Below are 26,287 nucleotides of genomic sequence, written 5' to 3'. Positions count from 1 at the left end.
CTCCTCCTCCTTTTCCTGCACAATCCTTGAGGCGCCTGTGGCACTGCAGCCTGAGCAGCTGTCCTGCTGTGTGTGCTCCGAATTTGCTGTGGACAGGAACTCCCCATCATCTCCTCAGTCACATCCCTTCCTATGGCCTCTGCCCCATGTGCTCCCGTGCAATGCTGCGCGTGGGAGTGTGGCTGTGGCCCGGCGTGTGCGAGTGTCGGCACATCCCTGTGCTTGTGCTCTCGTGGGAACAGCCCCGGAGAGCCTGTGGCCTGCACGGGGATGGTTGTGCTCAGGGCAGGGCACTTGTGTGCAGCCCCCGTGGCCGTGTGCCTGTGCCCGTGTGCTGGGCTCTGTGCGTCTGGGCTCATCTCTGTGCACACCTGGGCAGGCTGGCAATGTGCCAGTGCCCCTGTGGGTGCCCACAGCTGTGCCTGAGCTGGCCTCTCAGCCCACCCCTTGCAAGCCCCACAGCGACTGCCCTGCCCAGCAGAGCCAAGCACTCACACACACTCAGCCCCACCTCCTGACCTGCAGGAGCCTGGAGAGGCCCACGGCACTCCCGTCTCACCGACGACAATCCCCAACCCAGGCCATCCCTTTGATGCCATGTCCATGCAGCCTTGTGGCACGGAGCCGTTTCCCAGGCTCCTTGCTCCAGCCTCCTGGAGAGGCTTTGAGGTTCCAGGGTTCTGGTGGCTCTGTGGGGATGGGGGAGTCCCGTGGCCTTTGTCCTGAGCCAGGAGCTATGGGAAAATGATGATGTCAGAGAGAACGAAGCACGTGGACACAAACTTTTGACTGTGTCTGGGAGGTGGAGGCTGGAAAATGGCAGAGCTTTTCCTCTCCCACACGCTGAAGGTGAAGGAGTGGCAGCCTCCAACACAGTGGGAGGATAGTTTTGGTTCTGTCCTCCCGCTGAGTCGATCCCATAAAATACCTGAGCTCCGTCTGTGTGGTTGGAAGCTGAGCAGAAATCTAATGTGAGGGAGGTGTGTAAAGAGAGGGGGCTGTGGAGCATACCCAGGCACTGCTGTTTCCCATTCCCTCATGTGTGACCTTCTGACATCATCTTCTCCTGATTGGAAGCTCTTTTGGGGAAGACAGGGTTTGTGACCTCCAATGGAAGAGGTAGAAAGGAAACTCCACTATGGAGTCACCACGCTCGGCTGCCTCCACCTTTTGTCGTGAGCTGAGTTCAAGAGTTCCTTTGCACACAAGGAAGGAGGAAGCTGAGGGCCAGGATTGGATGCAAAAGTATTTTATTGATTCTAAGGAAGAAAAGGAGGTAGATCCAAGAGGACACAGGAGCAGCCACTGGAGTGCAGTGGGAGTGTCCATTTGCCTGTCCTGAAGAGGGACAGAGGGAGGCAAACAGGTCCCACTGGGCTGGCATTGGGTGGTGCTGAGAGGAAGGGAAGAGAAGGGAAGAGCGTTGAAGAAAATAACAGTAAACCAAGGGCACAAATCCATTCTGCCTAAGATCCATCTTCAGTGCAGCTCCACGTTGTGAGGTCGGGGAGGTTCTGGCCCAAGGAAGTTGCCAGCAGATTTAGCAGGGGGGACAACATCTGCTGCCATAGCAGTTGGTGATGCAGGAGATGTCAAAGCCCCCGGAGCTGATGGGCACTCCGCCAGAGCTGAGGATGTTGCCAACGGCAGCAGAGGTGGAGGATCCCACGGCGGTGTTCTGTGGGAAGGAGCTGAGGACGGGGCCGGGCAGGGTCACCAGCACAGCAGGCGGCTCAATGACGACATGGGAGCTCTGGCACTGCCTGACACAGCACTCATTGCAGCTGCTGGCCAGCGGGCAGGGGCCGCAGGGCTGGCAGCAAGGGTCGCAGGGCTTGCAGCAGGACATGGCTCGGGGTCACAGGTGCACCTGGTGCAGAGGGCAGGCAGAAGGAGAAAGTGGGGACACATGAGGAGCAGCACTGCACCCAAACACCCTGCAGCCAAGGCAGCTCCTGGCCCACATTGCAGTGCCCAGCTCAAAGCCCAGGAGCCACCTCAGCCAAGTGCAAGCCTCTCACTGTCTGCACAAGACCTTGTCTCCCTTGCCCTCTCCCAGCAGAAGCAGCTCCCAGCCCTGTGCTCCCAAATCCCGTCTCAGCTGAGACCTACAGCCAGGAAAGGGCTCCTCTTGAAGCAGCAGGAGCAGGATCTTTGCACTCACCTGAGGATTCCTGAGGAGAAGGAGGTGAGAGAAGTGGATGAGAGAGCAGAGACTTGGGCTGCCTTTTATAGCAGTCCTGCCCTGCCTCAGGCCCAGAGGCACCTTTGTGGAAGGCATAATTTTCTGACCAGCTCATGTCAAATGTGCACCATCCCAGCTAATGGTAGGGGCTGTGTCCTGGTTTCCTGCACTGCGGCCTCTATTTCCTGGCTTCTGCCGTCTGCGTTCCTATCTGGAGAGTTCTGTTGAGGGCCATGATGAGAGGCCCAAGAATTTCCAGGATATAACCACGTCACAGTAGGCCGAATGCTCGCATCATGCTCTGGTAGCATTCCATGCAGGCACATGACACAAACCCGTGGCATTCCTGTGGTTTTCTTTGTGGCAAAATTCTCAGGGCATCACTCTCATTCTTCCTGTATACCTGCCCATCTCTCCCTCACCTCTCGGGGACATCCCATGAGTTTTGACGTGCAGCCTGTTTGCCTGGCCCATTCTGCAAGTGCATTAGGGACATCAGGTATCCTTGGTGGTCTGCTTTCCCCTCTACTACATGTGCCTTTGGCCAACAGTCCCTGGCCCGTTTCTGCAGCTCCTTCCTGCTCTTGCCCCGGGCTGGATTACCAGCTGTGCCCGGTGGAGCTTGGCTGGACGGATGGTGCCCCGCAAGGCGCTCTATCCATCCCCTTCCTCCTCTGGGCAGAGAAGATAAAATAAAGCAAACCAGAAACCAACTTGAAGCTTGGTAGAAGTCAGTTTGCTCAAGCAAATGTGAGAGCTTCTGCATGTGGAAATACACTGGGAAAAAGAAAAGGATTTCATCTCCTCCTTCCCACAGGAAGTAGGGGCTGGCCACTTCCCTGGCTGCAGGCCTTCCTCATGTGTCCTGGTGGCTCACAAAGGCAAACTTTGTAAGTAAGGCTGCAGGAATGGGCTCTGTGAGAAGAGTGCAGTGGCTCCTGCCATGTCTGCCCGAGTCATCTCCACCTGTGTGCAGAGGGGACTCAGTCCAGCCCAACACGGAGCACATTTGTCACACTGCTGATGTCTCTCTGCAGGCAGATTTCATTGGCAATGCTTTGGGCTGGAAGGCAAGTTCAAGGGCAGTTCTTTCCACTCCTCCTGCCCTCAACAGATGGGCACTGATGCCAGCCACTAAAGCGGCTTGCTGAAAGCTGTGTCCAGCCTGCTCTTGCACACTTCCCGCCTTGAGGCATCCAAAACCTTTCTGGGCAAGGTATTACAATGCCTCAGCACCCTCAGACAGAGGGACATCTTTCCCAGCTCCAAGGGAAAAGGGAACATGGATAGTTGCAGGGCAGGGATTGTAATGCTGGGATTCCTCCACCTTGTTTCTCATCGCAAATCCGCAAGTGATGTCACAGAAAGAGGGGGAAATCAGAAGCCAAGGTTTGAATGCAAAAACTATTTTATTGAGTCAAAAGAAGAAAAGGAGGAGGCTCACAGAGGGCACCAGGAGCAGCCACTATGACGCCCCAGTGATTCCTGACGTCCTGGCCTGCAGAGGAGAAAAGTGCAAGAGGTCTCACTAGGCCGTCCATGAGTGGCGGTGACAGGAAAGGAATGGAACAGGAAAATGAGAGCACGAGGAGAAGGAAACACTAGTGCAAAGCTCTAAATCCAATGTCTTAAATTTCTGACTTCATTCCAGCTCCATGTTGTGAGGTCTTGGAGGTTCTGGCCCAAGGATATTGGCGGCAGCGTCTTTAGCAAGGACGACAACATCTGCTGCCACCGTAGCAGTTGGTGATGCAGGAGATGTCAAAGCCCCCGGAGCTGATGGGCACTCCCTCAGAGCTGAGGATGCTGCCAACGGCAGCGGAGGTGGAGGATCCCACGGCGGTGTTCTGTGGGAAGGAGCTGAGGATGGGGCCGGGCAGGGTCACCAGCACAGCAGGCGGCTCAATGACGACATGGGAGCTCTGGCACTGCCTGACACAGCACTCATTGCAGCTGCTGGCCAGCGGGCAGGGGCCGCAGGACTGGCAGCAAGGGTTGCAGGGCTGGCACTGCTGGCACTTCTCAGGGCAGGACATGTCTGGAGCCTGGCGCTGCACCTGGCGCAGGGAGGGAGCAGAGCACACGCACATCTGAGACACAGCCCGCAAAGCACCCCCAGCAAGACAAGGCCCCTGCTGCCCGTGGAGCTCCAGGCTGTGCCGCCCCAAACTGGGGATCCTTTGCCTGAGCCCAGCTCGCTCCTTCCGAGCTCAGCCTGGCCCAGCCATGCTCCTGCCCAACCTGCATGAAAATCAGCACCTCAGCCCAGCCTCAGCCTCTGGCCAGAACACACGGCCTTCCCTCTGCCCACACCTCCGCCACCAAGGCAGAACAGCCCCAGAAGAAGAAGGAGCAGGAACAAGGGCTGGAAAGCTCAGTGCTGTCCTCGAGAGGGTGCAGGAGAAAGGGACTTGCAACTCACCTGTTTCCCAAGGAGAAGGAGGAGACAGAAGTGGTTGAGAGAGCCACCTGTTAGGCTGCCTTTTATCCTGGCCCCACACTGCCTCAGGGCCCACATTCCTTGCTGAATAAGTGAGGAAATCCCTGTATGAGCCAAATGAATGGAAAGATCTCAGGGAATGCTATGTCATGTGTTGCTGTTTCCCTCTACAATGACTTTGCAGTTCCTGGCTTCAGGAATCATTGCTGTTTTCTCAAAGACATCTCTTTGGAGTGCTGGCATGTGAGATCCCAGGTTTCCTGGGGGCACGGATGTGTCAGTGTGGTCAGAGGTCATGAAGTCTGTGCAGAAGGGATCCTGAGGAGGCAGGTGATGCCAGCCTGGGGCATTCTGGTGCAGATTTATCATGCTGCCAGATTTTTGTAATTCCTGATGACTGGAAGGGCCTCACCTGCTGCCAGCCCTCCAGTCTTTTCCTCACCACCTAACGGCTCCACATGATGATTTGTCATCTGAATCAAAACTCTTTGCCCTCCTACTCCTCCTCCTTTTCCTGCACAATCCTTGAGGCGCCTGTGGCACTGCAGCCTGAGCAGCTGTCCTGCTGTGTGTGCTCCGAATTTGCTGTGGACAGGAACTCCCCATCATCTCCTCAGTCACATCCCTTCCTATGGCCTCTGCCCCATGTGCTCCCGTGCAATGCTGCGCGTGGGAGTGTGGCTGTGGCCCGGCGTGTGCGAGTGTCGGCACATCCCTGTGCTTGTGCTCTCGTGGGAACAGCCCCGGAGAGCCTGTGGCCTGCACGGGGATGGTTGTGCTCAGGGCAGGGCACTTGTGTGCAGCCCCCGTGGCCGTGTGCCTGTGCCCGTGTGCTGGGCTCTGTGCGTCTGGGCTCATCTCTGTGCACACCTGGGCAGGCTGGCAATGTGCCAGTGCCCCTGTGGGTGCCCACAGCTGTGCCTGAGCTGGCCTCTCAGCCCACCCCTTGCAAGCCCCACAGCGACTGCCCTGCCCAGCAGAGCCAAGCACTCACACACACTCAGCCCCACCTCCTGACCTGCAGGAGCCTGGAGAGGCCCACGGCACTCCCGTCTCACCGACGACAATCCCCAACCCAGGCCATCCCTTTGATGCCATGTCCATGCAGCCTTGTGGCACGGAGCCGTTTCCCAGGCTCCTTGCTCCAGCCTCCTGGAGAGGCTTTGAGGTTCCAGGGTTCTGGTGGCTCTGTGGGGATGGGGGAGTCCCGTGGCCTTTGTCCTGAGCCAGGAGCTATGGGAAAATGATGATGTCAGAGAGAACGAAGCACGTGGACACAAACTTTTGACTGTGTCTGGGAGGTGGAGGCTGGAAAATGGCAGAGCTTTTCCTCTCCCACACGCTGAAGGTGAAGGAGTGGCAGCCTCCAACACAGTGGGAGGATAGTTTTGGTTCTGTCCTCCCGCTGAGTCGATCCCATGAAACACCTGAGCTCCGTCTGTGTGGTTGGAAGCTGAGCAGAAATCTAATGTGAGGGAGGTGTGTAAAGAGAGGGGGCTGTGGAGCATACCCAGGCACTGCTGTTTCCCATTCCCTCATGTGTGACCTTCTGACATCATCTTCTCCTGATTGGAAGCTCTTTTGGGGAAGACAGGGTTTGTGACCTCCAATGGAAGAGGTAGAAAGGAAACTCCACTATGGAGTCGCCACGCTCGGCTGCCTCCACCTTTTGTCGTGAGCTGAGTTCAAGAGTTCCTTTGCACACAAGGAAGGAGGAAGCTGAGGGCCAGGATTGGATGCAAAAGTATTTTATTGATTCTAAGGAAGAAAAGGAGGTAGATCCAAGAGGACACAGGAGCAGCCACTGGAGTGCAGTGGGAGTGTCCATTTGCCTGTCCTGAAGAGGGACAGAGGGAGGCAAACAGGTCCCACTGGGCTGGCATTGGGTGGTGCTGAGAGGAAGGGAAGAGAAGGGAAGAGCGTTGAAGAAAATAACAGTAAACCAAGGGCACAAATCCATTCTGCCTAAGATCCATCTTCAGTGCAGCTCCACGTTGTGAGGTCGGGGAGGTTCTGGCCCAAGGAAGTTGCCAGCAGATTTAGCAGGGGGGACAACATCTGCTGCCATAGCAGTTGGTGATGCAGGAGATGTCAAAGCCCCCGGAGCTGATGGGCACTCCGCCACAGCTGAGGATGTTGCCAACGGCAGCGGAGGTGGAGGATCCCACGGCGGTGTTCTGTGGGAAGGAGCTGAGGATGGGGCCGGGCAGGGTCACCAGCACAGCAGGCGGCTCAATGACGACATGGGAGCTCTGGCACTGCCTGACACAGCACTCATTGCAGCTGCTGCCCAGCGGGCAGGGGCCGCAGGGCTGGCAGCAAGGGTCGCAGGGCCGGCAGCAGGACATGGCTCGGGGTCACAGGTGCACCTGGTGCAGAGGGCAGGCAGAAGGAGAAAGTGGGGACACATGAGAAGCAGCACTGCACCCAAACACCCTGCAGCCAAGGCAGCTCCTGGCCCACATTGCAGTGCCCAGCTCAAAGCCCAGGAGCCAACTCAGCCAAGTGCAAGCCTCTCACTGTCTGCACAAGACCTTGTCTCCCTTGCCCTCTCCCAGCAGAAGCAGCTCCCAGCCCTGTGCTCCCAAATCCCGTCTCAGCTGAGACCTACAGCCAGGAAAGGGCTCCTCTTGAAGCAGCAGGAGCAGGATCTTCGCACTCACCTGAGGATTCCTGAGGAGAAGGAGGTGAGAGAAGTGGATGAGAGAGCAGAGACTTGGACTGCCTTTTATAGCAGTCCTGCCCTGCCTCAGGCCCAGAGGCACCTTTGTGGAAGGCATAATTTTCTGACCAGCTCATGTCAAATGTGCACCATCCCAGCTAATGGTAGGGGCTGTGTCCTGGTTTCCTGCACTGCGGCCTCTATTTCCTGGCTTCTGCCGTCTGCGTTCCTATCTGGAGAGTTCTGTTGAGGGCCATGATGAGAGGCCCAAGAATTTCCAGGATATAACCACGTCACAGTAGGCCGAATGCTCGCATCATGCTCTGGTAGCATTCCATGCAGGCACATGACACAAACCCGTGGCATTCCTGTGGTTTTCTTTGTGGCAAAATTCTCAGGGCATCACTCTCATTCTTCCTGTATACCTGCCCATCTCTCCCTCACCTCTCGGGGACATCCCATGAGTGCAGCCTGTTTGCCTGGCCCATTCTGCAAGTGCATTAGGGACATCAGGTATCCTTGGTGGTCTGCTTTCCCCTCTACTGCATGTGCCTTTGGCCAACAGTCCCTGGCCCGTTTCTGCAGCTCCTTCCTGCTCTTGCCCCGGGCTGGATTACCAGCTGTGCCCGGTGGAGCTTGGCTGGACGGATGGTGCCCCGCAAGGCGCTCTATCCATCCCCTTCCTCCTCTGGGCAGAGAAGATAAAATAAAGCAAACCAGAAACCAACTTGAAGCTTGGTAGAAGTCAGTTTGCTCAAGCAAATGTGAGAGCTTCTGCATGTGGAAATACACTGGGAAAAAGAAAAGGATTTCATCTCCTCCTTCCCACAGGAAGTAGGGGCTGGCCACTTCCCTGGCTGCAGGCCTTCCTCATGTGTCCTGGTGGCTCACAAAGGCAAACTTTGTAAGTAAGGCTGCAGGAATGGGCTCTGTGAGAAGAGTGCAGTGGCTCCTGCCATGTCTGCCTGAGTCATCTCCACCTGTGTGCAGAGGGGACTCAGTCCAGCCCAACACGGAGCACATTTGTCACACTGCTGATGTCTCTCTGCAGGCAGATTTCATTGGCAATGCTTTGGGCTGGAAGGCAAGTTCAAGGGCAGTTCTTTCCACTCCTCCTGCCCTCAACAGATGGGCACTGATGCCAGCCACTAAAGCGGCTTGCTGAAAGCTGTGTCCAGCCTGCTCTTGCACACTTCCCGCCTTGAGGCATCCAAAACCTTTCTGGGCAAGGTATTACAATGCCTCAGCACCCTCAGACAGAGGGACATCTTTCCCAGCTCCAAGGGAAAAGGGAACATGGATAGTTGCAGGGCAGGGATTGTAATGCTGGGATTCCTCCACCTTGTTTCTCATCGCAAATCCGCAAGTGATGTCACAGAAAGAGGGGGAAATCAGAAGCCAAGGTTTGAATGCAAAAACTATTTTATTGAGTCAAAAGAAGAAAAGGAGGAGGCTCACAGAGGGCACCAGGAGCAGCCACTATGACGCCCCAGTGATTCCTGACGTCCTGGCCTGCAGAGGAGAAAAGTGCAAGAGGTCTCACTAGGCCGTCCATGAGTGGCGGTGACAGGAAAGGAATGGAACAGGAAAATGAGAGCACGAGGAGAAGGAAACACTAGTGCAAAGCTCTAAATCCAATGTCTTAAGTTTCTGACTTCATTCCAGCTCCATGTTGTGAGGTCTTGGAGGTTCTGGCCCAAGGATATTGGCGGCAGCGTCTTTAGCAAGGACGACAACATCTGCTGCCACCGTAGCAGTTGGTGATGCAGGAGATGTCAAAGCCCCCGGAGCTGATGGGCACTCCCTCAGAGCTGAGGATGCTGCCAACGGCAGCGGAGGTGGAGGATCCCACGGCGGTGTTCTGTGGGAAGGAGCTGAGGATGGGGCCGGGCAGGGTCACCAGCACAGCAGGCGGCTCAATGACGACATGGGAGCTCTGGCACTGCCTGACACAGCACTCATTGCAGCTGCTGGCCAGCGGGCAGGGGCCGCAGGACTGGCAGCAAGGGTTGCAGGGCTGGCACTGCTGGCACTTCTCAGGGCAGGACATGTCTGGAGCCTGGCGCTGCGCCTGGCGCAGGGAGGGAGCAGAGCACACGCACATCTGAGACACAGCCCGCAAAGCACCCCCAGCAAGACAAGGCCCCTGCTGCCCGTGGAGCTCCAGGCTGTGCCGCCCCAAACTGGGGATCCTTTGCCTGAGCCCAGCTCGCTCCTTCCGAGCTCAGCCTGGCCCAGCCATGCTCCTGCCCAACCTGCATGAAAATCAGCACCTCAGCCCAGCCTCAGCCTCTGGCCAGAACACACGGCCTTCCCTCTGCCCACACCTCCGCCACCAAGGCAGAACAGCCCCAGAAGAAGAAGGAGCAGGAACAAGGGCTGGAAAGCTCAGTGCTGTCCTCGAGAGGGTGCAGGAGAAAGGGACTTGCAACTCACCTGTTTCCCAAGGAGAAGGAGGAGACAGAAGTGGTTGAGAGAGCCACCTGTTAGGCTGCCTTTTATCCTGGCCCCACACTGCCTCAGGGCCCACATTCCTTGCTGAATAAGTGAGGAAATCCCTGTATGAGCCAAATGAATGGAAAGATCTCAGGGAATGCTATGTCATGTGTTGCTGTTTCCCTCTACAATGACTTTGCAGTTCCTGGCTTCAGGAATCATTGCTGTTTTCTCAAAGACATCTCTTTGGAGTGCTGGCATGTGAGATCCCAGGTTTCCTGGGGGCACGGATGTGTCAGTGTGGTCAGAGGTCATGAAGTCAGTGCAGAAGGGATCCTGAGGAGGCAGGTGATGCCAGCCTGGGGCATTCTGGTGCAGATTTATCATGCTGCCAGATTTTTGTAATTCCTGATGACTGGAAGGGCCTCACCTGCTGCCAGCCCTCCAGTCTTTTCCTCACCACCTAACGGCTCCACATGATGATTTGTCATCTGAATCAAAACTCTTTGCCCTCCTACTCCTCCTCCTTTTCCTGCACAATCCTTGAGGCGCCTGTGGCACTGCAGCCTGAGCAGCTGTCCTGCTGTGTGTGCTCCGAATTTGCTGTGGACAGGAACTCCCCATCATCTCCTCAGTCACATCCCTTCCTATGGCCTCTGCCCCATGTGCTCCCGTGCAATGCTGCGCGTGGGAGTGTGGCTGTGGCCCGGCGTGTGCGAGTGTCGGCACATCCCTGTGCTTGTGCTCTCGTGGGAACAGCCCCGGAGAGCCTGTGGCCTGCACGGGGATGGTTGTGCTCAGGGCAGGGCACTTGTGTGCAGCCCCCGTGGCCGTGTGCCTGTGCCCGTGTGCTGGGCTCTGTGCGTCTGGGCTCATCTCTGTGCACACCTGGGCAGGCTGGCAATGTGCCAGTGCCCCTGTGGGTGCCCACAGCTGTGCCTGAGCTGGCCTCTCAGCCCACCCCTTGCAAGCCCCACAGCGACTGCCCTGCCCAGCAGAGCCAAGCACTCACACACACTCAGCCCCACCTCCTGACCTGCAGGAGCCTGGAGAGGCCCACGGCACTCCCGTCTCACCGACGACAATCCCCAACCCAGGCCATCCCTTTGATGCCATGTCCATGCAGCCTTGTGGCACGGAGCCGTTTCCCAGGCTCCTTGCTCCAGCCTCCTGGAGAGGCTTTGAGGTTCCAGGGTTCTGGTGGCTCTGTGGGGATGGGGGAGTCCCGTGGCCTTTGTCCTGAGCCAGGAGCTATGGGAAAATGATGATGTCAGAGAGAACGAAGCACGTGGACACAAACTTTTGACTGTGTCTGGGAGGTGGAGGCTGGAAAATGGCAGAGCTTTTCCTCTCCCACACGCTGAAGGTGAAGGAGTGGCAGCCTCCAACACAGTGGGAGGATAGTTTTGGTTCTGTCCTCCCGCTGAGTCGATCCCATAAAATACCTGAGCTCCGTCTGTGTGGTTGGAAGCTGAGCAGAAATCTAATGTGAGGGAGGTGTGTAAAGAGAGGGGGCTGTGGAGCATACCCAGGCACTGCTGTTTCCCATTCCCTCATGTGTGACCTTCTGACATCATCTTCTCCTGATTGGAAGCTCTTTTGGGGAAGACAGGGTTTGTGACCTCCAATGGAAGAGGTAGAAAGGAAACTCCACTATGGAGTCACCACGCTCGGCTGCCTCCACCTTTTGTCGTGAGCTGAGTTCAAGAGTTCCTTTGCACACAAGGAAGGAGGAAGCTGAGGGCCAGGATTGGATGCAAAAGTATTTTATTGATTCTAAGGAAGAAAAGGAGGTAGATCCAAGAGGACACAGGAGCAGCCACTGGAGTGCAGTGGGAGTGTCCATTTGCCTGTCCTGAAGAGGGACAGAGGGAGGCAAACAGGTCCCACTGGGCTGGCATTGGGTGGTGCTGAGAGGAAGGGAAGAGAAGGGAAGAGCGTTGAAGAAAATAACAGTAAACCAAGGGCACAAATCCATTCTGCCTAAGATCCATCTTCAGTGCAGCTCCACGTTGTGAGGTCGGGGAGGTTCTGGCCCAAGGAAGTTGCCAGCAGATTTAGCAGGGGGGACAACATCTGCTGCCATAGCAGTTGGTGATGCAGGAGATGTCAAAGCCCCCGGAGCTGATGGGCACTCCGCCAGAGCTGAGGATGTTGCCAACGGCAGCAGAGGTGGAGGATCCCACGGCGGTGTTCTGTGGGAAGGAGCTGAGGACGGGGCCGGGCAGGGTCACCAGCACAGCAGGCGGCTCAATGACGACATGGGAGCTCTGGCACTGCCTGACACAGCACTCATTGCAGCTGCTGGCCAGCGGGCAGGGGCCGCAGGGCTGGCAGCAAGGGTCGCAGGGCTTGCAGCAGGACATGGCTCGGGGTCACAGGTGCACCTGGTGCAGAGGGCAGGCAGAAGGAGAAAGTGGGGACACATGAGGAGCAGCACTGCACCCAAACACCCTGCAGCCAAGGCAGCTCCTGGCCCACATTGCAGTGCCCAGCTCAAAGCCCAGGAGCCACCTCAGCCAAGTGCAAGCCTCTCACTGTCTGCACAAGACCTTGTCTCCCTTGCCCTCTCCCAGCAGAAGCAGCTCCCAGCCCTGTGCTCCCAAATCCCGTCTCAGCTGAGACCTACAGCCAGGAAAGGGCTCCTCTTGAAGCAGCAGGAGCAGGATCTTTGCACTCACCTGAGGATTCCTGAGGAGAAGGAGGTGAGAGAAGTGGATGAGAGAGCAGAGACTTGGGCTGCCTTTTATAGCAGTCCTGCCCTGCCTCAGGCCCAGAGGCACCTTTGTGGAAGGCATAATTTTCTGACCAGCTCATGTCAAATGTGCACCATCCCAGCTAATGGTAGGGGCTGTGTCCTGGTTTCCTGCACTGCGGCCTCTATTTCCTGGCTTCTGCCGTCTGCGTTCCTATCTGGAGAGTTCTGTTGAGGGCCATGATGAGAGGCCCAAGAATTTCCAGGATATAACCACGTCACAGTAGGCCGAATGCTCGCATCATGCTCTGGTAGCATTCCATGCAGGCACATGACACAAACCCGTGGCATTCCTGTGGTTTTCTTTGTGGCAAAATTCTCAGGGCATCACTCTCATTCTTCCTGTATACCTGCCCATCTCTCCCTCACCTCTCGGGGACATCCCATGAGTTTTGACGTGCAGCCTGTTTGCCTGGCCCATTCTGCAAGTGCATTAGGGACATCAGGTATCCTTGGTGGTCTGCTTTCCCCTCTACTACATGTGCCTTTGGCCAACAGTCCCTGGCCCGTTTCTGCAGCTCCTTCCTGCTCTTGCCCCGGGCTGGATTACCAGCTGTGCCCGGTGGAGCTTGGCTGGACGGATGGTGCCCCGCAAGGCGCTCTATCCATCCCCTTCCTCCTCTGGGCAGAGAAGATAAAATAAAGCAAACCAGAAACCAACTTGAAGCTTGGTAGAAGTCAGTTTGCTCAAGCAAATGTGAGAGCTTCTGCATGTGGAAATACACTGGGAAAAAGAAAAGGATTTCATCTCCTCCTTCCCACAGGAAGTAGGGGCTGGCCACTTCCCTGGCTGCAGGCCTTCCTCATGTGTCCTGGTGGCTCACAAAGGCAAACTTTGTAAGTAAGGCTGCAGGAATGGGCTCTGTGAGAAGAGTGCAGTGGCTCCTGCCATGTCTGCCCGAGTCATCTCCACCTGTGTGCAGAGGGGACTCAGTCCAGCCCAACACGGAGCACATTTGTCACACTGCTGATGTCTCTCTGCAGGCAGATTTCATTGGCAATGCTTTGGGCTGGAAGGCAAGTTCAAGGGCAGTTCTTTCCACTCCTCCTGCCCTCAACAGATGGGCACTGATGCCAGCCACTAAAGCGGCTTGCTGAAAGCTGTGTCCAGCCTGCTCTTGCACACTTCCCGCCTTGAGGCATCCAAAACCTTTCTGGGCAAGGTATTACAATGCCTCAGCACCCTCAGACAGAGGGACATCTTTCCCAGCTCCAAGGGAAAAGGGAACATGGATAGTTGCAGGGCAGGGATTGTAATGCTGGGATTCCTCCACCTTGTTTCTCATCGCAAATCCGCAAGTGATGTCACAGAAAGAGGGGGAAATCAGAAGCCAAGGTTTGAATGCAAAAACTATTTTATTGAGTCAAAAGAAGAAAAGGAGGAGGCTCACAGAGGGCACCAGGAGCAGCCACTATGACGCCCCAGTGATTCCTGACGTCCTGGCCTGCAGAGGAGAAAAGTGCAAGAGGTCTCACTAGGCCGTCCATGAGTGGCGGTGACAGGAAAGGAATGGAACAGGAAAATGAGAGCACGAGGAGAAGGAAACACTAGTGCAAAGCTCTAAATCCAATGTCTTAAATTTCTGACTTCATTCCAGCTCCATGTTGTGAGGTCTTGGAGGTTCTGGCCCAAGGATATTGGCGGCAGCGTCTTTAGCAAGGACGACAACATCTGCTGCCACCGTAGCAGTTGGTGATGCAGGAGATGTCAAAGCCCCCGGAGCTGATGGGCACTCCCTCAGAGCTGAGGATGCTGCCAACGGCAGCGGAGGTGGAGGATCCCACGGCGGTGTTCTGTGGGAAGGAGCTGAGGATGGGGCCGGGCAGGGTCACCAGCACAGCAGGCGGCTCAATGACGACATGGGAGCTCTGGCACTGCCTGACACAGCACTCATTGCAGCTGCTGGCCAGCGGGCAGGGGCCGCAGGACTGGCAGCAAGGGTTGCAGGGCTGGCACTGCTGGCACTTCTCAGGGCAGGACATGTCTGGAGCCTGGCGCTGCACCTGGCGCAGGGAGGGAGCAGAGCACACGCACATCTGAGACACAGCCCGCAAAGCACCCCCAGCAAGACAAGGCCCCTGCTGCCCGTGGAGCTCCAGGCTGTGCCGCCCCAAACTGGGGATCCTTTGCCTGAGCCCAGCTCGCTCCTTCCGAGCTCAGCCTGGCCCAGCCATGCTCCTGCCCAACCTGCATGAAAATCAGCACCTCAGCCCAGCCTCAGCCTCTGGCCAGAACACACGGCCTTCCCTCTGCCCACACCTCCGCCACCAAGGCAGAACAGCCCCAGAAGAAGAAGGAGCAGGAACAAGGGCTGGAAAGCTCAGTGCTGTCCTCGAGAGGGTGCAGGAGAAAGGGACTTGCAACTCACCTGTTTCCCAAGGAGAAGGAGGAGACAGAAGTGGTTGAGAGAGCCACCTGTTAGGCTGCCTTTTATCCTGGCCCCACACTGCCTCAGGGCCCACATTCCTTGCTGAATAAGTGAGGAAATCCCTGTATGAGCCAAATGAATGGAAAGATCTCAGGGAATGCTATGTCATGTGTTGCTGTTTCCCTCTACAATGACTTTGCAGTTCCTGGCTTCAGGAATCATTGCTGTTTTCTCAAAGACATCTCTTTGGAGTGCTGGCATGTGAGATCCCAGGTTTCCTGGGGGCACGGATGTGTCAGTGTGGTCAGAGGTCATGAAGTCTGTGCAGAAGGGATCCTGAGGAGGCAGGTGATGCCAGCCTGGGGCATTCTGGTGCAGATTTATCATGCTGCCAGATTTTTGTAATTCCTGATGACTGGAAGGGCCTCACCTGCTGCCAGCCCTCCAGTCTTTTCCTCACCACCTAACGGCTCCACATGATGATTTGTCATCTGAATCAAAACTCTTTGCCCTCCTACTCCTCCTCCTTTTCCTGCACAATCCTTGAGGCGCCTGTGGCACTGCAGCCTGAGCAGCTGTCCTGCTGTGTGTGCTCCGAATTTGCTGTGGACAGGAACTCCCCATCATCTCCTCAGTCACATCCCTTCCTATGGCCTCTGCCCCATGTGCTCCCGTGCAATGCTGCGCGTGGGAGTGTGGCTGTGGCCCGGCGTGTGCGAGTGTCGGCACATCCCTGTGCTTGTGCTCTCGTGGGAACAGCCCCGGAGAGCCTGTGGCCTGCACGGGGATGGTTGTGCTCAGGGCAGGGCACTTGTGTGCAGCCCCCGTGGCCGTGTGCCTGTGCCCGTGTGCTGGGCTCTGTGCGTCTGGGCTCATCTCTGTGCACACCTGGGCAGGCTGGCAATGTGCCAGTGCCCCTGTGGGTGCCCACAGCTGTGCCTGAGCTGGCCTCTCAGCCCACCCCTTGCAAGCCCCACAGCGACTGCCCTGCCCAGCAGAGCCAAGCACTCACACACACTCAGCCCCACCTCCTGACCTGCAGGAGCCTGGAGAGGCCCACGGCACTCCCGTCTCACCGACGACAATCCCCAACCCAGGCCATCCCTTTGATGCCATGTCCATGCAGCCTTGTGGCACGGAGCCGTTTCCCAGGCTCCTTGCTCCAGCCTCCTGGAGAGGCTTTGAGGTTCCAGGGTTCTGGTGGCTCTGTGGGGATGGGGGAGTCCCGTGGCCTTTGTCCTGAGCCAGGAGCTATGGGAAAATGATGATGTCAGAGAGAACGAAGCACGTGGACACAAACTTTTGACTGTGTCTGGGAGGTGGAGGCTGGAAAATGGCAGAGCTTTTCCTCTCCCACACGCTGAAGGTGAAGGAGTGGCAGCCTCCAACACAGTGGGAGGATAGTTTTGGTTCTGTCCTCCCGCTGAGTCGATCCCATGAAACACCTGAGCTCCGTCTGTGTGGTTGGAAGCTGAGCAGAAATCTAATGTGAGGGAGGTGTGTAAAGAGAGGGGGCTGTGGAGCATACCCAGGCACTGCTGTTTCCCATTCCCTCATGTGTGACCTTCTGACATCATCTTCTCCTGATTGGAAGCTCTTTTGGGGAAGACAGGGTTTGTGACCTCCAATGGAAGAGGTAGAAAGGAAACTCCACTATGGAGTCGCCACGCTCGGCTGCCTCCACCTTTTGTCGTGAGCTGAGTTCAAGAGTTCCTTTGCACACAAGGAAGGAGGAAGCTGAGGGCCAGGATTGGATGCAAAAGTATTTTATTGATTCTAAGGAAGAAAAGGAGGTAGATCCAAGAGGACACAGGAGCAGCCACTGGAGTGCAGTGGGAGTGTCCATTTGCCTGTCCTGAAGAGGGACAGAGGGAGGCAAACAGGTCCCACTGGGCTGGCATTGGGTGGTGCTGAGAGGAAGGGAAGAGAAGGGAAGAGCGTTGAAGAAAATAACAGTAAACCAAGGGCACAAATCCATTCTGCCTAAGATCCATCTTCAGTGCAGCTCCACGTTGTGAGGTCGGGGAGGTTCTGGCCCAAGGAAGTTGCCAGCAGATTTAGCAGGGGGGACAACATCTGCTGCCATAGCAGTTGGTGATGCAGGAGATGTCAAAGCCCCCGGAGCTGATGGGCACTCCGCCACAGCTGAGGATGTTGCCAACGGCAGCGGAGGTGGAGGATCCCACGGCGGTGTTCTGTGGGAAGGAGCTGAGGATGGGGCCGGGCAGGGTCACCAGCACAGCAGGCGGCTCAATGACGACATGGGAGCTCTGGCACTGCCTGACACAGCACTCATTGCAGCTGCTGGCCAGCGGGCAGGGGCCGCAGGGCTGGCAGCAAGGGTCGCAGGGCCGGCAGCAGGACATGGCTCGGGGTCACAGGTGCACCTGGTGCAGAGGGCAGGCAGAAGGAGAAAGTGGGGACACATGAGAAGCAGCACTGCACCCAAACACCCTGCAGCCAAGGCAGCTCCTGGCCCACATTGCAGTGCCCAGCTCAAAGCCCAGGAGCCAACTCAGCCAAGTGCAAGCCTCTCACTGTCTGCACAAGACCTTGTCTCCCTTGCCCTCTCCCAGCAGAAGCAGCTCCCAGCCCTGTGCTCCCAAATCCCGTCTCAGCTGAGACCTACAGCCAGGAAAGGGCTCCTCTTGAAGCAGCAGGAGCAGGATCTTCGCACTCACCTGAGGATTCCTGAGGAGAAGGAGGTGAGAGAAGTGGATGAGAGAGCAGAGACTTGGACTGCCTTTTATAGCAGTCCTGCCCTGCCTCAGGCCCAGAGGCACCTTTGTGGAAGGCATAATTTTCTGACCAGCTCATGTCAAATGTGCACCATCCCAGCTAATGGTAGGGGCTGTGTCCTGGTTTCCTGCACTGCGGCCTCTATTTCCTGGCTTCTGCCGTCTGCGTTCCTATCTGGAGAGTTCTGTTGAGGGCCATGATGAGAGGCCCAAGAATTTCCAGGATATAACCACGTCACAGTAGGCCGAATGCTCGCATCATGCTCTGGTAGCATTCCATGCAGGCACATGACACAAACCCGTGGCATTCCTGTGGTTTTCTTTGTGGCAAAATTCTCAGGGCATCACTCTCATTCTTCCTGTATACCTGCCCATCTCTCCCTCACCTCTCGGGGACATCCCATGAGTGCAGCCTGTTTGCCTGGCCCATTCTGCAAGTGCATTAGGGACATCAGGTATCCTTGGTGGTCTGCTTTCCCCTCTACTGCATGTGCCTTTGGCCAACAGTCCCTGGCCCGTTTCTGCAGCTCCTTCCTGCTCTTGCCCCGGGCTGGATTACCAGCTGTGCCCGGTGGAGCTTGGCTGGACGGATGGTGCCCCGCAAGGCGCTCTATCCATCCCCTTCCTCCTCTGGGCAGAGAAGATAAAATAAAGCAAACCAGAAACCAACTTGAAGCTTGGTAGAAGTCAGTTTGCTCAAGCAAATGTGAGAGCTTCTGCATGTGGAAATACACTGGGAAAAAGAAAAGGATTTCATCTCCTCCTTCCCACAGGAAGTAGGGGCTGGCCACTTCCCTGGCTGCAGGCCTTCCTCATGTGTCCTGGTGGCTCACAAAGGCAAACTTTGTAAGTAAGGCTGCAGGAATGGGCTCTGTGAGAAGAGTGCAGTGGCTCCTGCCATGTCTGCCTGAGTCATCTCCACCTGTGTGCAGAGGGGACTCAGTCCAGCCCAACACGGAGCACATTTGTCACACTGCTGATGTCTCTCTGCAGGCAGATTTCATTGGCAATGCTTTGGGCTGGAAGGCAAGTTCAAGGGCAGTTCTTTCCACTCCTCCTGCCCTCAACAGATGGGCACTGATGCCAGCCACTAAAGCGGCTTGCTGAAAGCTGTGTCCAGCCTGCTCTTGCACACTTCCCGCCTTGAGGCATCCAAAACCTTTCTGGGCAAGGTATTACAATGCCTCAGCACCCTCAGACAGAGGGACATCTTTCCCAGCTCCAAGGGAAAAGGGAACAGGGAATCCCTGGAGGGCAGGGATTGTAATGCTGGGATTCCTCCACCTTGTTTCTCGTCACAAATCCGCAAGTGATGTCACAGAAAGAGGGGGAAATCAGAAGCCAAGGTTTGAATGCAAAAACTATTTTATTGAGTCAAAAGAAGAAAAGGAGGAGGCTCACAGAGGGCACCAGGAGCAGCCACTATGACGCCCCAGTGATTCCTGACGTCCTGGCCTGCAGAGGAGAAAAGTGCAAGAGGTCTCACTAGGCCGTCCATGAGTGGCGGTGACAGGAAAGGAATGGAACAGGAAAATGAGAGCACGAGGAGAAGGAAACACTAGTGCAAAGCTCTAAATCCAATGTCTTAAATTTCTGACTTCATTCCAGCTCCATGTTGTGAGGTCTTGGAGGTTCTGGCCCAAGGATATTGGCGGCAGCGTCTTTAGCAAGGACGACAACATCTGCTGCCACCGTAGCAGTTGGTGATGCAGGAGATGTCAAAGCCCCCGGAGCTGATGGGCACTCCCTCAGAGCTGAGGATGCTGCCAACGGCAGCGGAGGTGGAGGATCCCACGGCGGTGTTCTGTGGGAAGGAGCTGAGGATGGGGCCGGGCAGGGTCACCAGCACAGCAGGCGGCTCAATGACGACATGGGAGCTCTGGCACTGCCTGACACAGCACTCATTGCAGCTGCTGGCCAGCGGGCAGGGGCCGCAGGACTGGCAGCAAGGGTTGCAGGGCTGGCACTGCTGGCACTTCTCAGGGCAGGACATGTCTGGAGCCTGGCGCTGCACCTGGCGCAGGGAGGGAGCAGAGCACACGCACATCTGAGACACAGCCCGCAAAGCACCCCCAGCAAGACAAGGCCCCTGCTGCCCGTGGAGCTCCAGGCTGTGCCGCCCCAAACTGGGGATCCTTTGCCTGAGCCCAGCTCGCTCCTTCCGAGCTCAGCCTGGCCCACCCATGCTCCTGCCCAACCTGCATGAAAATCAGCACCTCAGCCCAGCCTCAGCCTCTGGCCAGAACACACGGCCTTCCCTCTGCCCACACCTCCGCCACCAAGGCAGAACAGCCCCAGAAGAAGAAGGAGCAGGAACAAGGGCTGGAAAGCTCAGTGCTGTCCTCGAGAGGGTGCAGGAGAAAGGGACTTGCAACTCACCTGTTTCCCAAGGAGAAGGAGGAGACAGAAGTGGTTGAGAGAGCCACCTGTTAGGCTGCCTTTTATCCTGGCCCCACACTGCCTCAGGGCCCACATTCCTTGCTGAATAAGTGAGGAAATCCCTGTATGAGCCAAATGAATGGAAAGATCTCAGGGAATGCTATGTCATGTGTTGCTGTTTCCCTCTACAATGACTTTGCAGTTCCTGGCTTCAGGAATCATTGCTGTTTTCTCAAAGACATCTCTTTGGAGTGCTGGCATGTGAGATCCCAGGTTTCCTGGGGGCACGGATGTGTCAGTGTGGTCAGAGGTCATGAAGTCTGTGCAGAAGGGATCCTGAGGAGGCAGGTGATGCCAGCCTGGGGCATTCTGGTGCAGATTTATCATGCTGCCAGATTTTTGTAATTCCTGATGACTGGAAGGGCCTCACCTGCTGCCAGCCCTCCAGTCTTTTCCTCACCACCTAACGGCTCCACATGATGATTTGTCATCTGAATCAAAACTCTTTGCCCTCCTACTCCTCCTCCTTTTCCTGCACAATCCTTGAGGCGCCTGTGGCACTGCAGCCTGAGCAGCTGTCCTGCTGTGTGTGCTCCGAATTTGCTGTGGACAGGAACTCCCCATCATCTCCTCAGTCACATCCCTTCCTATGGCCTCTGCCCCATGTGCTCCCGTGCAATGCTGCGCGTGGGAGTGTGGCTGTGGCCCGGCGTGTGCGAGTGTCGGCACATCCCTGTGCTTGTGCTCTCGTGGGAACAGCCCCGGAGAGCCTGTGGCCTGCACGGGGATGGTTGTGCTCAGGGCAGGGCACTTGTGTGCAGCCCCCGTGGCCGTGTGCCTGTGCCCGTGTGCTGGGCTCTGTGCGTCTGGGCTCATCTCTGTGCACACCTGGGCAGGCTGGCAATGTGCCAGTGCCCCTGTGGGTGCCCACAGCTGTGCCTGAGCTGGCCTCTCAGCCCACCCCTTGCAAGCCCCACAGCGACTGCCCTGCCCAGCAGAGCCAAGCACTCACACACACTCAGCCCCACCTCCTGACCTGCAGGAGCCTGGAGAGGCCCACGGCACTCCCGTCTCACCGACGACAATCCCCAACCCAGGCCATCCCTTTGATGCCATGTCCATGCAGCCTTGTGGCACGGAGCCGTTTCCCAGGCTCCTTGCTCCAGCCTCCTGGAGAGGCTTTGAGGTTCCAGGGTTCTGGTGGCTCTGTGGGGATGGGGGAGTCCCGTGGCCTTTGTCCTGAGCCAGGAGCTATGGGAAAATGATGATGTCAGAGAGAACGAAGCACGTGGAGACAAACTTTTGACTGTGTCTGGGAGGTGGAGGCTGGAAAATGGCAGAGCTTTTCCTCTCCCACATGCAGAAGGTGAAGGAGTGGCAGCCTCCAACACAGTGGGAGGATAGTTTTGGTTCTGTCCTCCCGCTGAGTCGATCCCATGAAACACCTGAGCTCCGTCTGTGTGGTTGGAAGCTGAGCAGAAATCTAATGTGAGGGAGGTGTGTAAAGAGAGGGGGCTGTGGAACATACCCAGACACTGCTGTTTCCCATTCCCTCATGTGTGACCTTCTGACATCATCTTCTCCTGATTGGAAGCTCTTTTGGGGAAGACAGGGTTTGTGACCTCCAATGGAAGAGGTAGAAAGGAAACTCCACTATGGAGTCGCCACGCTCGGCTGCCTCCACCTTTAGTCGTGAGCTGAGTTCAAGAGTTCCTTTGCACACAAGGAAGGAGGAAGCTGAGGGCCAGGATTGGATGCAAAAGTATTTTATTGATTCTAAGGAAGAAAAGGAGGTAGATCCAAGAGGACACAGGAGCAGCCACTGGAGTGCAGTGGGAGTGTCCATTTGCCTGTCCTGAAGAGGGACAGAGGGAGGCAAACAGGTCCCACTGGGCTGGCATTGGGTAGTGCTGAGAGGAAGGGAAGAGAAGGGAAGAGCGTTGAAGAAAATAACAGTAAACCAAGGGCACAAATCCATTCTGCCTAAGATCCATCTTCAGTGCAGCTCCACGTTGTGAGGTCTTGGAGGTTCTGGCCCAAGGAAGTTGCCAGCAGATTTAGCAGGGGGGACAACATCTGCTGCCATAGCAGTTGGTGATGCAGGAGATGTCAAAGCCCCCGGAGCTGATGGGCACTCCGCCAGAGCTGAGGATGTTGCCAACGGCAGCGGAGGTGGAGGATCCCACGGCGGTGTTCTGTGGGAAGGAGCTGAGGACGGGGCCGGGCAGGGTCACCAGCACAGCAGGCGGCTCAATGACGACATGGGAGCTCTGGCACTGCCTGACACAGCACTCATTGCAGCTGCTGGCCAGCGGGCAGGGGCCGCAGGGCTGGCAGCAAGGGTCGCAGGGCCGGCAGCAGGACATGGCTCGGGGTCACAGGTGCACCTGGTGCAGAGGGCAGGCAGAAGGAGAAAGTGGGGACACATGAGGAGCAGCACTGCACCCAAACACCCTGCAGCCAAGGCAGCTCCTGGCCCACATTGCAGTGCCCAGCTCAAAGCCCAGGAGCCACCTCAGCCAAGTGCAAGCCTCTCACTGTCTGCACAAGACCTTGTCTCCCTTGCCCTCTCCCAGCAGAAGCAGCTCCCAGCCCTGTGCTCCCAAATCCCGTCTCAGCTGAGACCTACAGCCAGGAAAGGGCTCCTCTTGAAGCAGCAGGAGCAGGATCTTTGCACTCACCTGAGGATTCCTGAGGAGAAGGAGGTGAGAGAAGTGGATGAGAGAGCAGAGACTTGGGCTGCCTTTTATAGCAGTCCTGCCCTGCCTCAGGCCCAGAGGCACCTTTGTGGAAGGCATAATTTTCTGACCAGCTCATGTCAAATGTGCACCATCCCAGCTAATGGTAGGGGCTGTGTCCTGGTTTCCTGCACTGCGGCCTCTATTTCCTGGCTTCTGCCGTCTGCGTTCCTATCTGGAGAGTTCTGTTGAGGGCCATGATGAGAGGCCCAAGAATTTCCAGGATATAACCACGTCACAGTAGGCCGAATGCTCGCATCATGCTCTGGTAGCATTCCATGCAGGCACATGACACAAACCCGTGGCATTCCTGTGGTTTTCTTTGTGGCAAAATTCTCAGGGCATCACTCTCATTCTTCCTGTATACCTGCCCATCTCTCCCTCACCTCTCGGGGACATCCCATGAGTTTTGACGTGCAGCCTGTTTGCCTGGCCCATTCTGCAAGTGCATTAGGGACATCAGGTATCCTTGGTGGTCTGCTTTCCCCTCTACTACATGTGCCTTTGGCCAACAGTCCCTGGCCCGTTTCTGCAGCTCCTTCCTGCTCTTGCCCCGGGCTGGATTACCAGCTGTGCCCGGTGGAGCTTGGCTGGACGGATGGTGCCCCGCAAGGCGCTCTATCCATCCCCTTCCTCCTCTGGGCAGAGAAGATAAAATAAAGCAAACCAGAAACCAACTTGAAGCTTGGTAGAAGTCAGTTTGCTCAAGCAAATGTGAGAGCTTCTGCATGTGGAAATACACTGGGAAAAAGAAAAGGATTTCATCTCCTCCTTCCCACAGGAAGTAGGGGCTGGCCACTTCCCTGGCTGCAGGCCTTCCTCATGTGTCCTGGTGGCTCACAAAGGCAAACTTTGTAAGTAAGGCTGCAGGAATGGGCTCTGTGAGAAGAGTGCAGTGGCTCCTGCCATGTCTGCCCGAGTCATCTCCACCTGTGTGCAGAGGGGACTCAGTCCAGCCCAACACGGAGCACATTTGTCACACTGCTGATGTCTCTCTGCAGGCAGATTTCATTGGCAATGCTTTGGGCTGGAAGGCAAGTTCAAGGGCAGTTCTTTCCACTCCTCCTGCCCTCAACAGATGGGCACTGATGCCAGCCACTAAAGCGGCTTGCTGAAAGCTGTGTCCAGCCTGCTCTTGCACACTTCCCGCCTTGAGGCATCCAAAACCTTTCTGGGCAAGGTATTACAATGCCTCAGCACCCTCAGACAGAGGGACATCTTTCCCAGCTCCAAGGGAAAAGGGAACATGGATAGTTGCAGGGCAGGGATTGTAATGCTGGGATTCCTCCACCTTGTTTCTCATCGCAAATCCGCAAGTGATGTCACAGAAAGAGGGGGAAATCAGAAGCCAAGGTTTGAATGCAAAAACTATTTTATTGAGTCAAAAGAAGAAAAGGAGGAGGCTCACAGAGGGCACCAGGAGCAGCCACTATGACGCCCCAGTGATTCCTGACGTCCTGGCCTGCAGAGGAGAAAAGTGCAAGAGGTCTCACTAGGCCGTCCATGAGTGGCGGTGACAGGAAAGGAATGGAACAGGAAAATGAGAGCACGAGGAGAAGGAAACACTAGTGCAAAGCTCTAAATCCAATGTCTTAAATTTCTGACTTCATTCCAGCTCCATGTTGTGAGGTCTTGGAGGTTCTGGCCCAAGGATATTGGCGGCAGCGTCTTTAGCAAGGACGACAACATCTGCTGCCACCGTAGCAGTTGGTGATGCAGGAGATGTCAAAGCCCCCGGAGCTGATGGGCACTCCCTCAGAGCTGAGGATGCTGCCAACGGCAGCGGAGGTGGAGGATCCCACGGCGGTGTTCTGTGGGAAGGAGCTGAGGATGGGGCCGGGCAGGGTCACCAGCACAGCAGGCGGCTCAATGACGACATGGGAGCTCTGGCACTGCCTGACACAGCACTCATTGCAGCTGCTGGCCAGCGGGCAGGGGCCGCAGGACTGGCAGCAAGGGTTGCAGGGCTGGCACTGCTGGCACTTCTCAGGGCAGGACATGTCTGGAGCCTGGCGCTGCACCTGGCGCAGGGAGGGAGCAGAGCACACGCACATCTGAGACACAGCCCGCAAAGCACCCCCAGCAAGACAAGGCCCCTGCTGCCCGTGGAGCTCCAGGCTGTGCCGCCCCAAACTGGGGATCCTTTGCCTGAGCCCAGCTCGCTCCTTCCGAGCTCAGCCTGGCCCAGCCATGCTCCTGCCCAACCTGCATGAAAATCAGCACCTCAGCCCAGCCTCAGCCTCTGGCCAGAACACACGGCCTTCCCTCTGCCCACACCTCCGCCACCAAGGCAGAACAGCCCCAGAAGAAGAAGGAGCAGGAACAAGGGCTGGAAAGCTCAGTGCTGTCCTCGAGAGGGTGCAGGAGAAAGGGACTTGCAACTCACCTGTTTCCCAAGGAGAAGGAGGAGACAGAAGTGGTTGAGAGAGCCACCTGTTAGGCTGCCTTTTATCCTGGCCCCACACTGCCTCAGGGCCCACATTCCTTGCTGAATAAGTGAGGAAATCCCTGTATGAGCCAAATGAATGGAAAGATCTCAGGGAATGCTATGTCATGTGTTGCTGTTTCCCTCTACAATGACTTTGCAGTTCCTGGCTTCAGGAATCATTGCTGTTTTCTCAAAGACATCTCTTTGGAGTGCTGGCATGTGAGATCCCAGGTTTCCTGGGGGCACGGATGTGTCAGTGTGGTCAGAGGTCATGAAGTCTGTGCAGAAGGGATCCTGAGGAGGCAGGTGATGCCAGCCTGGGGCATTCTGGTGCAGATTTATCATGCTGCCAGATTTTTGTAATTCCTGATGACTGGAAGGGCCTCACCTGCTGCCAGCCCTCCAGTCTTTTCCTCACCACCTAACGGCTCCACATGATGATTTGTCATCTGAATCAAAACTCTTTGCCCTCCTACTCCTCCTCCTTTTCCTGCACAATCCTTGAGGCGCCTGTGGCACTGCAGCCTGAGCAGCTGTCCTGCTGTGTGTGCTCCGAATTTGCTGTGGACAGGAACTCCCCATCATCTCCTCAGTCACATCCCTTCCTATGGCCTCTGCCCCATGTGCTCCCGTGCAATGCTGCGCGTGGGAGTGTGGCTGTGGCCCGGCGTGTGCGAGTGTCGGCACATCCCTGTGCTTGTGCTCTCGTGGGAACAGCCCCGGAGAGCCTGTGGCCTGCACGGGGATGGTTGTGCTCAGGGCAGGGCACTTGTGTGCAGCCCCCGTGGCCGTGTGCCTGTGCCCGTGTGCTGGGCTCTGTGCGTCTGGGCTCATCTCTGTGCACACCTGGGCAGGCTGGCAATGTGCCAGTGCCCCTGTGGGTGCCCACAGCTGTGCCTGAGCTGGCCTCTCAGCCCACCCCTTGCAAGCCCCACAGCGACTGCCCTGCCCAGCAGAGCCAAGCACTCACACACACTCAGCCCCACCTCCTGACCTGCAGGAGCCTGGAGAGGCCCACGGCACTCCCGTCTCACCGACGACAATCCCCAACCCAGGCCATCCCTTTGATGCCATGTCCATGCAGCCTTGTGGCACGGAGCCGTTTCCCAGGCTCCTTGCTCCAGCCTCCTGGAGAGGCTTTGAGGTTCCAGGGTTCT

The 26,287-nt window shown here is 56.6% G+C and overlaps 5 protein-coding genes and 5 pseudogenes across 5 annotated transcripts; all 10 read right to left on the bottom strand.

The window, feature by feature from the left end:
- Window positions 1-1,233: 1,233 nt before the first annotated feature.
- On the bottom strand, window positions 1,234-1,868 carry LOC147649144 (feather keratin Cos2-2 pseudogene; annotated as a pseudogene).
- A 1,707-nt stretch (window positions 1,869-3,575) lies between these two features.
- On the bottom strand, window positions 3,576-4,911 carry LOC147649143 (feather keratin Cos2-2-like). The gene has a single exon (XM_086864461.1). The coding sequence runs from the start codon at window positions 4,273-4,275 to the stop codon at window positions 3,892-3,894; it is 384 nt and encodes a 127-aa protein (XP_086720587.1). The 5' UTR covers window positions 4,276-4,911; the 3' UTR covers window positions 3,576-3,891.
- Window positions 4,912-6,357: 1,446 nt separating this feature from the next.
- LOC147649142 (feather keratin Cos1-1/Cos1-3/Cos2-1 pseudogene) lies at window positions 6,358-6,991 on the bottom strand (annotated as a pseudogene).
- A 2,016-nt stretch (window positions 6,992-9,007) lies between these two features.
- On the bottom strand, window positions 9,008-9,378 carry LOC147649141 (feather keratin Cos2-2-like). Its single transcript, XM_086864409.1, has one exon. It carries the CDS (start codon window positions 9,335-9,337, stop codon window positions 9,008-9,010), a length of 330 nt encoding a protein of 109 aa, XP_086720535.1. The 5' UTR covers window positions 9,338-9,378.
- Window positions 9,379-11,473: 2,095 nt separating this feature from the next.
- On the bottom strand, window positions 11,474-12,089 carry LOC147649140 (feather keratin Cos2-2 pseudogene; annotated as a pseudogene).
- A 1,726-nt stretch (window positions 12,090-13,815) lies between these two features.
- On the bottom strand, window positions 13,816-15,151 carry LOC147649139 (feather keratin Cos2-2-like). Its single transcript, XM_086864408.1, has one exon. It carries the CDS (start codon window positions 14,513-14,515, stop codon window positions 14,132-14,134), a length of 384 nt encoding a protein of 127 aa, XP_086720534.1. The 5' UTR covers window positions 14,516-15,151; the 3' UTR covers window positions 13,816-14,131.
- A 1,446-nt stretch (window positions 15,152-16,597) lies between these two features.
- On the bottom strand, window positions 16,598-17,231 carry LOC147649138 (feather keratin Cos2-2 pseudogene; annotated as a pseudogene).
- Window positions 17,232-18,932: 1,701 nt separating this feature from the next.
- LOC147649137 (feather keratin Cos2-2-like) lies at window positions 18,933-19,745 on the bottom strand. Its single transcript, XM_086864349.1, has one exon. It carries the CDS (start codon window positions 19,630-19,632, stop codon window positions 19,249-19,251), a length of 384 nt encoding a protein of 127 aa, XP_086720475.1. The 5' UTR covers window positions 19,633-19,745; the 3' UTR covers window positions 18,933-19,248.
- Window positions 19,746-21,679: 1,934 nt separating this feature from the next.
- On the bottom strand, window positions 21,680-22,349 carry LOC147649136 (feather keratin Cos2-2 pseudogene; annotated as a pseudogene).
- A 1,707-nt stretch (window positions 22,350-24,056) lies between these two features.
- Window positions 24,057-25,392, bottom strand: LOC111944607 (feather keratin Cos2-2-like). The gene has a single exon (XM_023947327.2). It carries the CDS (start codon window positions 24,754-24,756, stop codon window positions 24,373-24,375), a length of 384 nt encoding a protein of 127 aa, XP_023803095.1. The 5' UTR covers window positions 24,757-25,392; the 3' UTR covers window positions 24,057-24,372.
- Window positions 25,393-26,287: the final 895 nt, after the last annotated feature.

This window comes from Cyanistes caeruleus, chromosome 27 (genome assembly GCF_971803275.1).
Source record: "Cyanistes caeruleus chromosome 27, bCyaCae1.hap1.1, whole genome shotgun sequence".
Lineage (NCBI taxonomy): Eukaryota > Metazoa > Chordata > Aves > Passeriformes > Paridae > Cyanistes > Cyanistes caeruleus.
The sequence above is the reverse complement of the archived record's forward strand: the minus strand, read 5'-3'. Positions and strand labels throughout refer to the sequence as shown.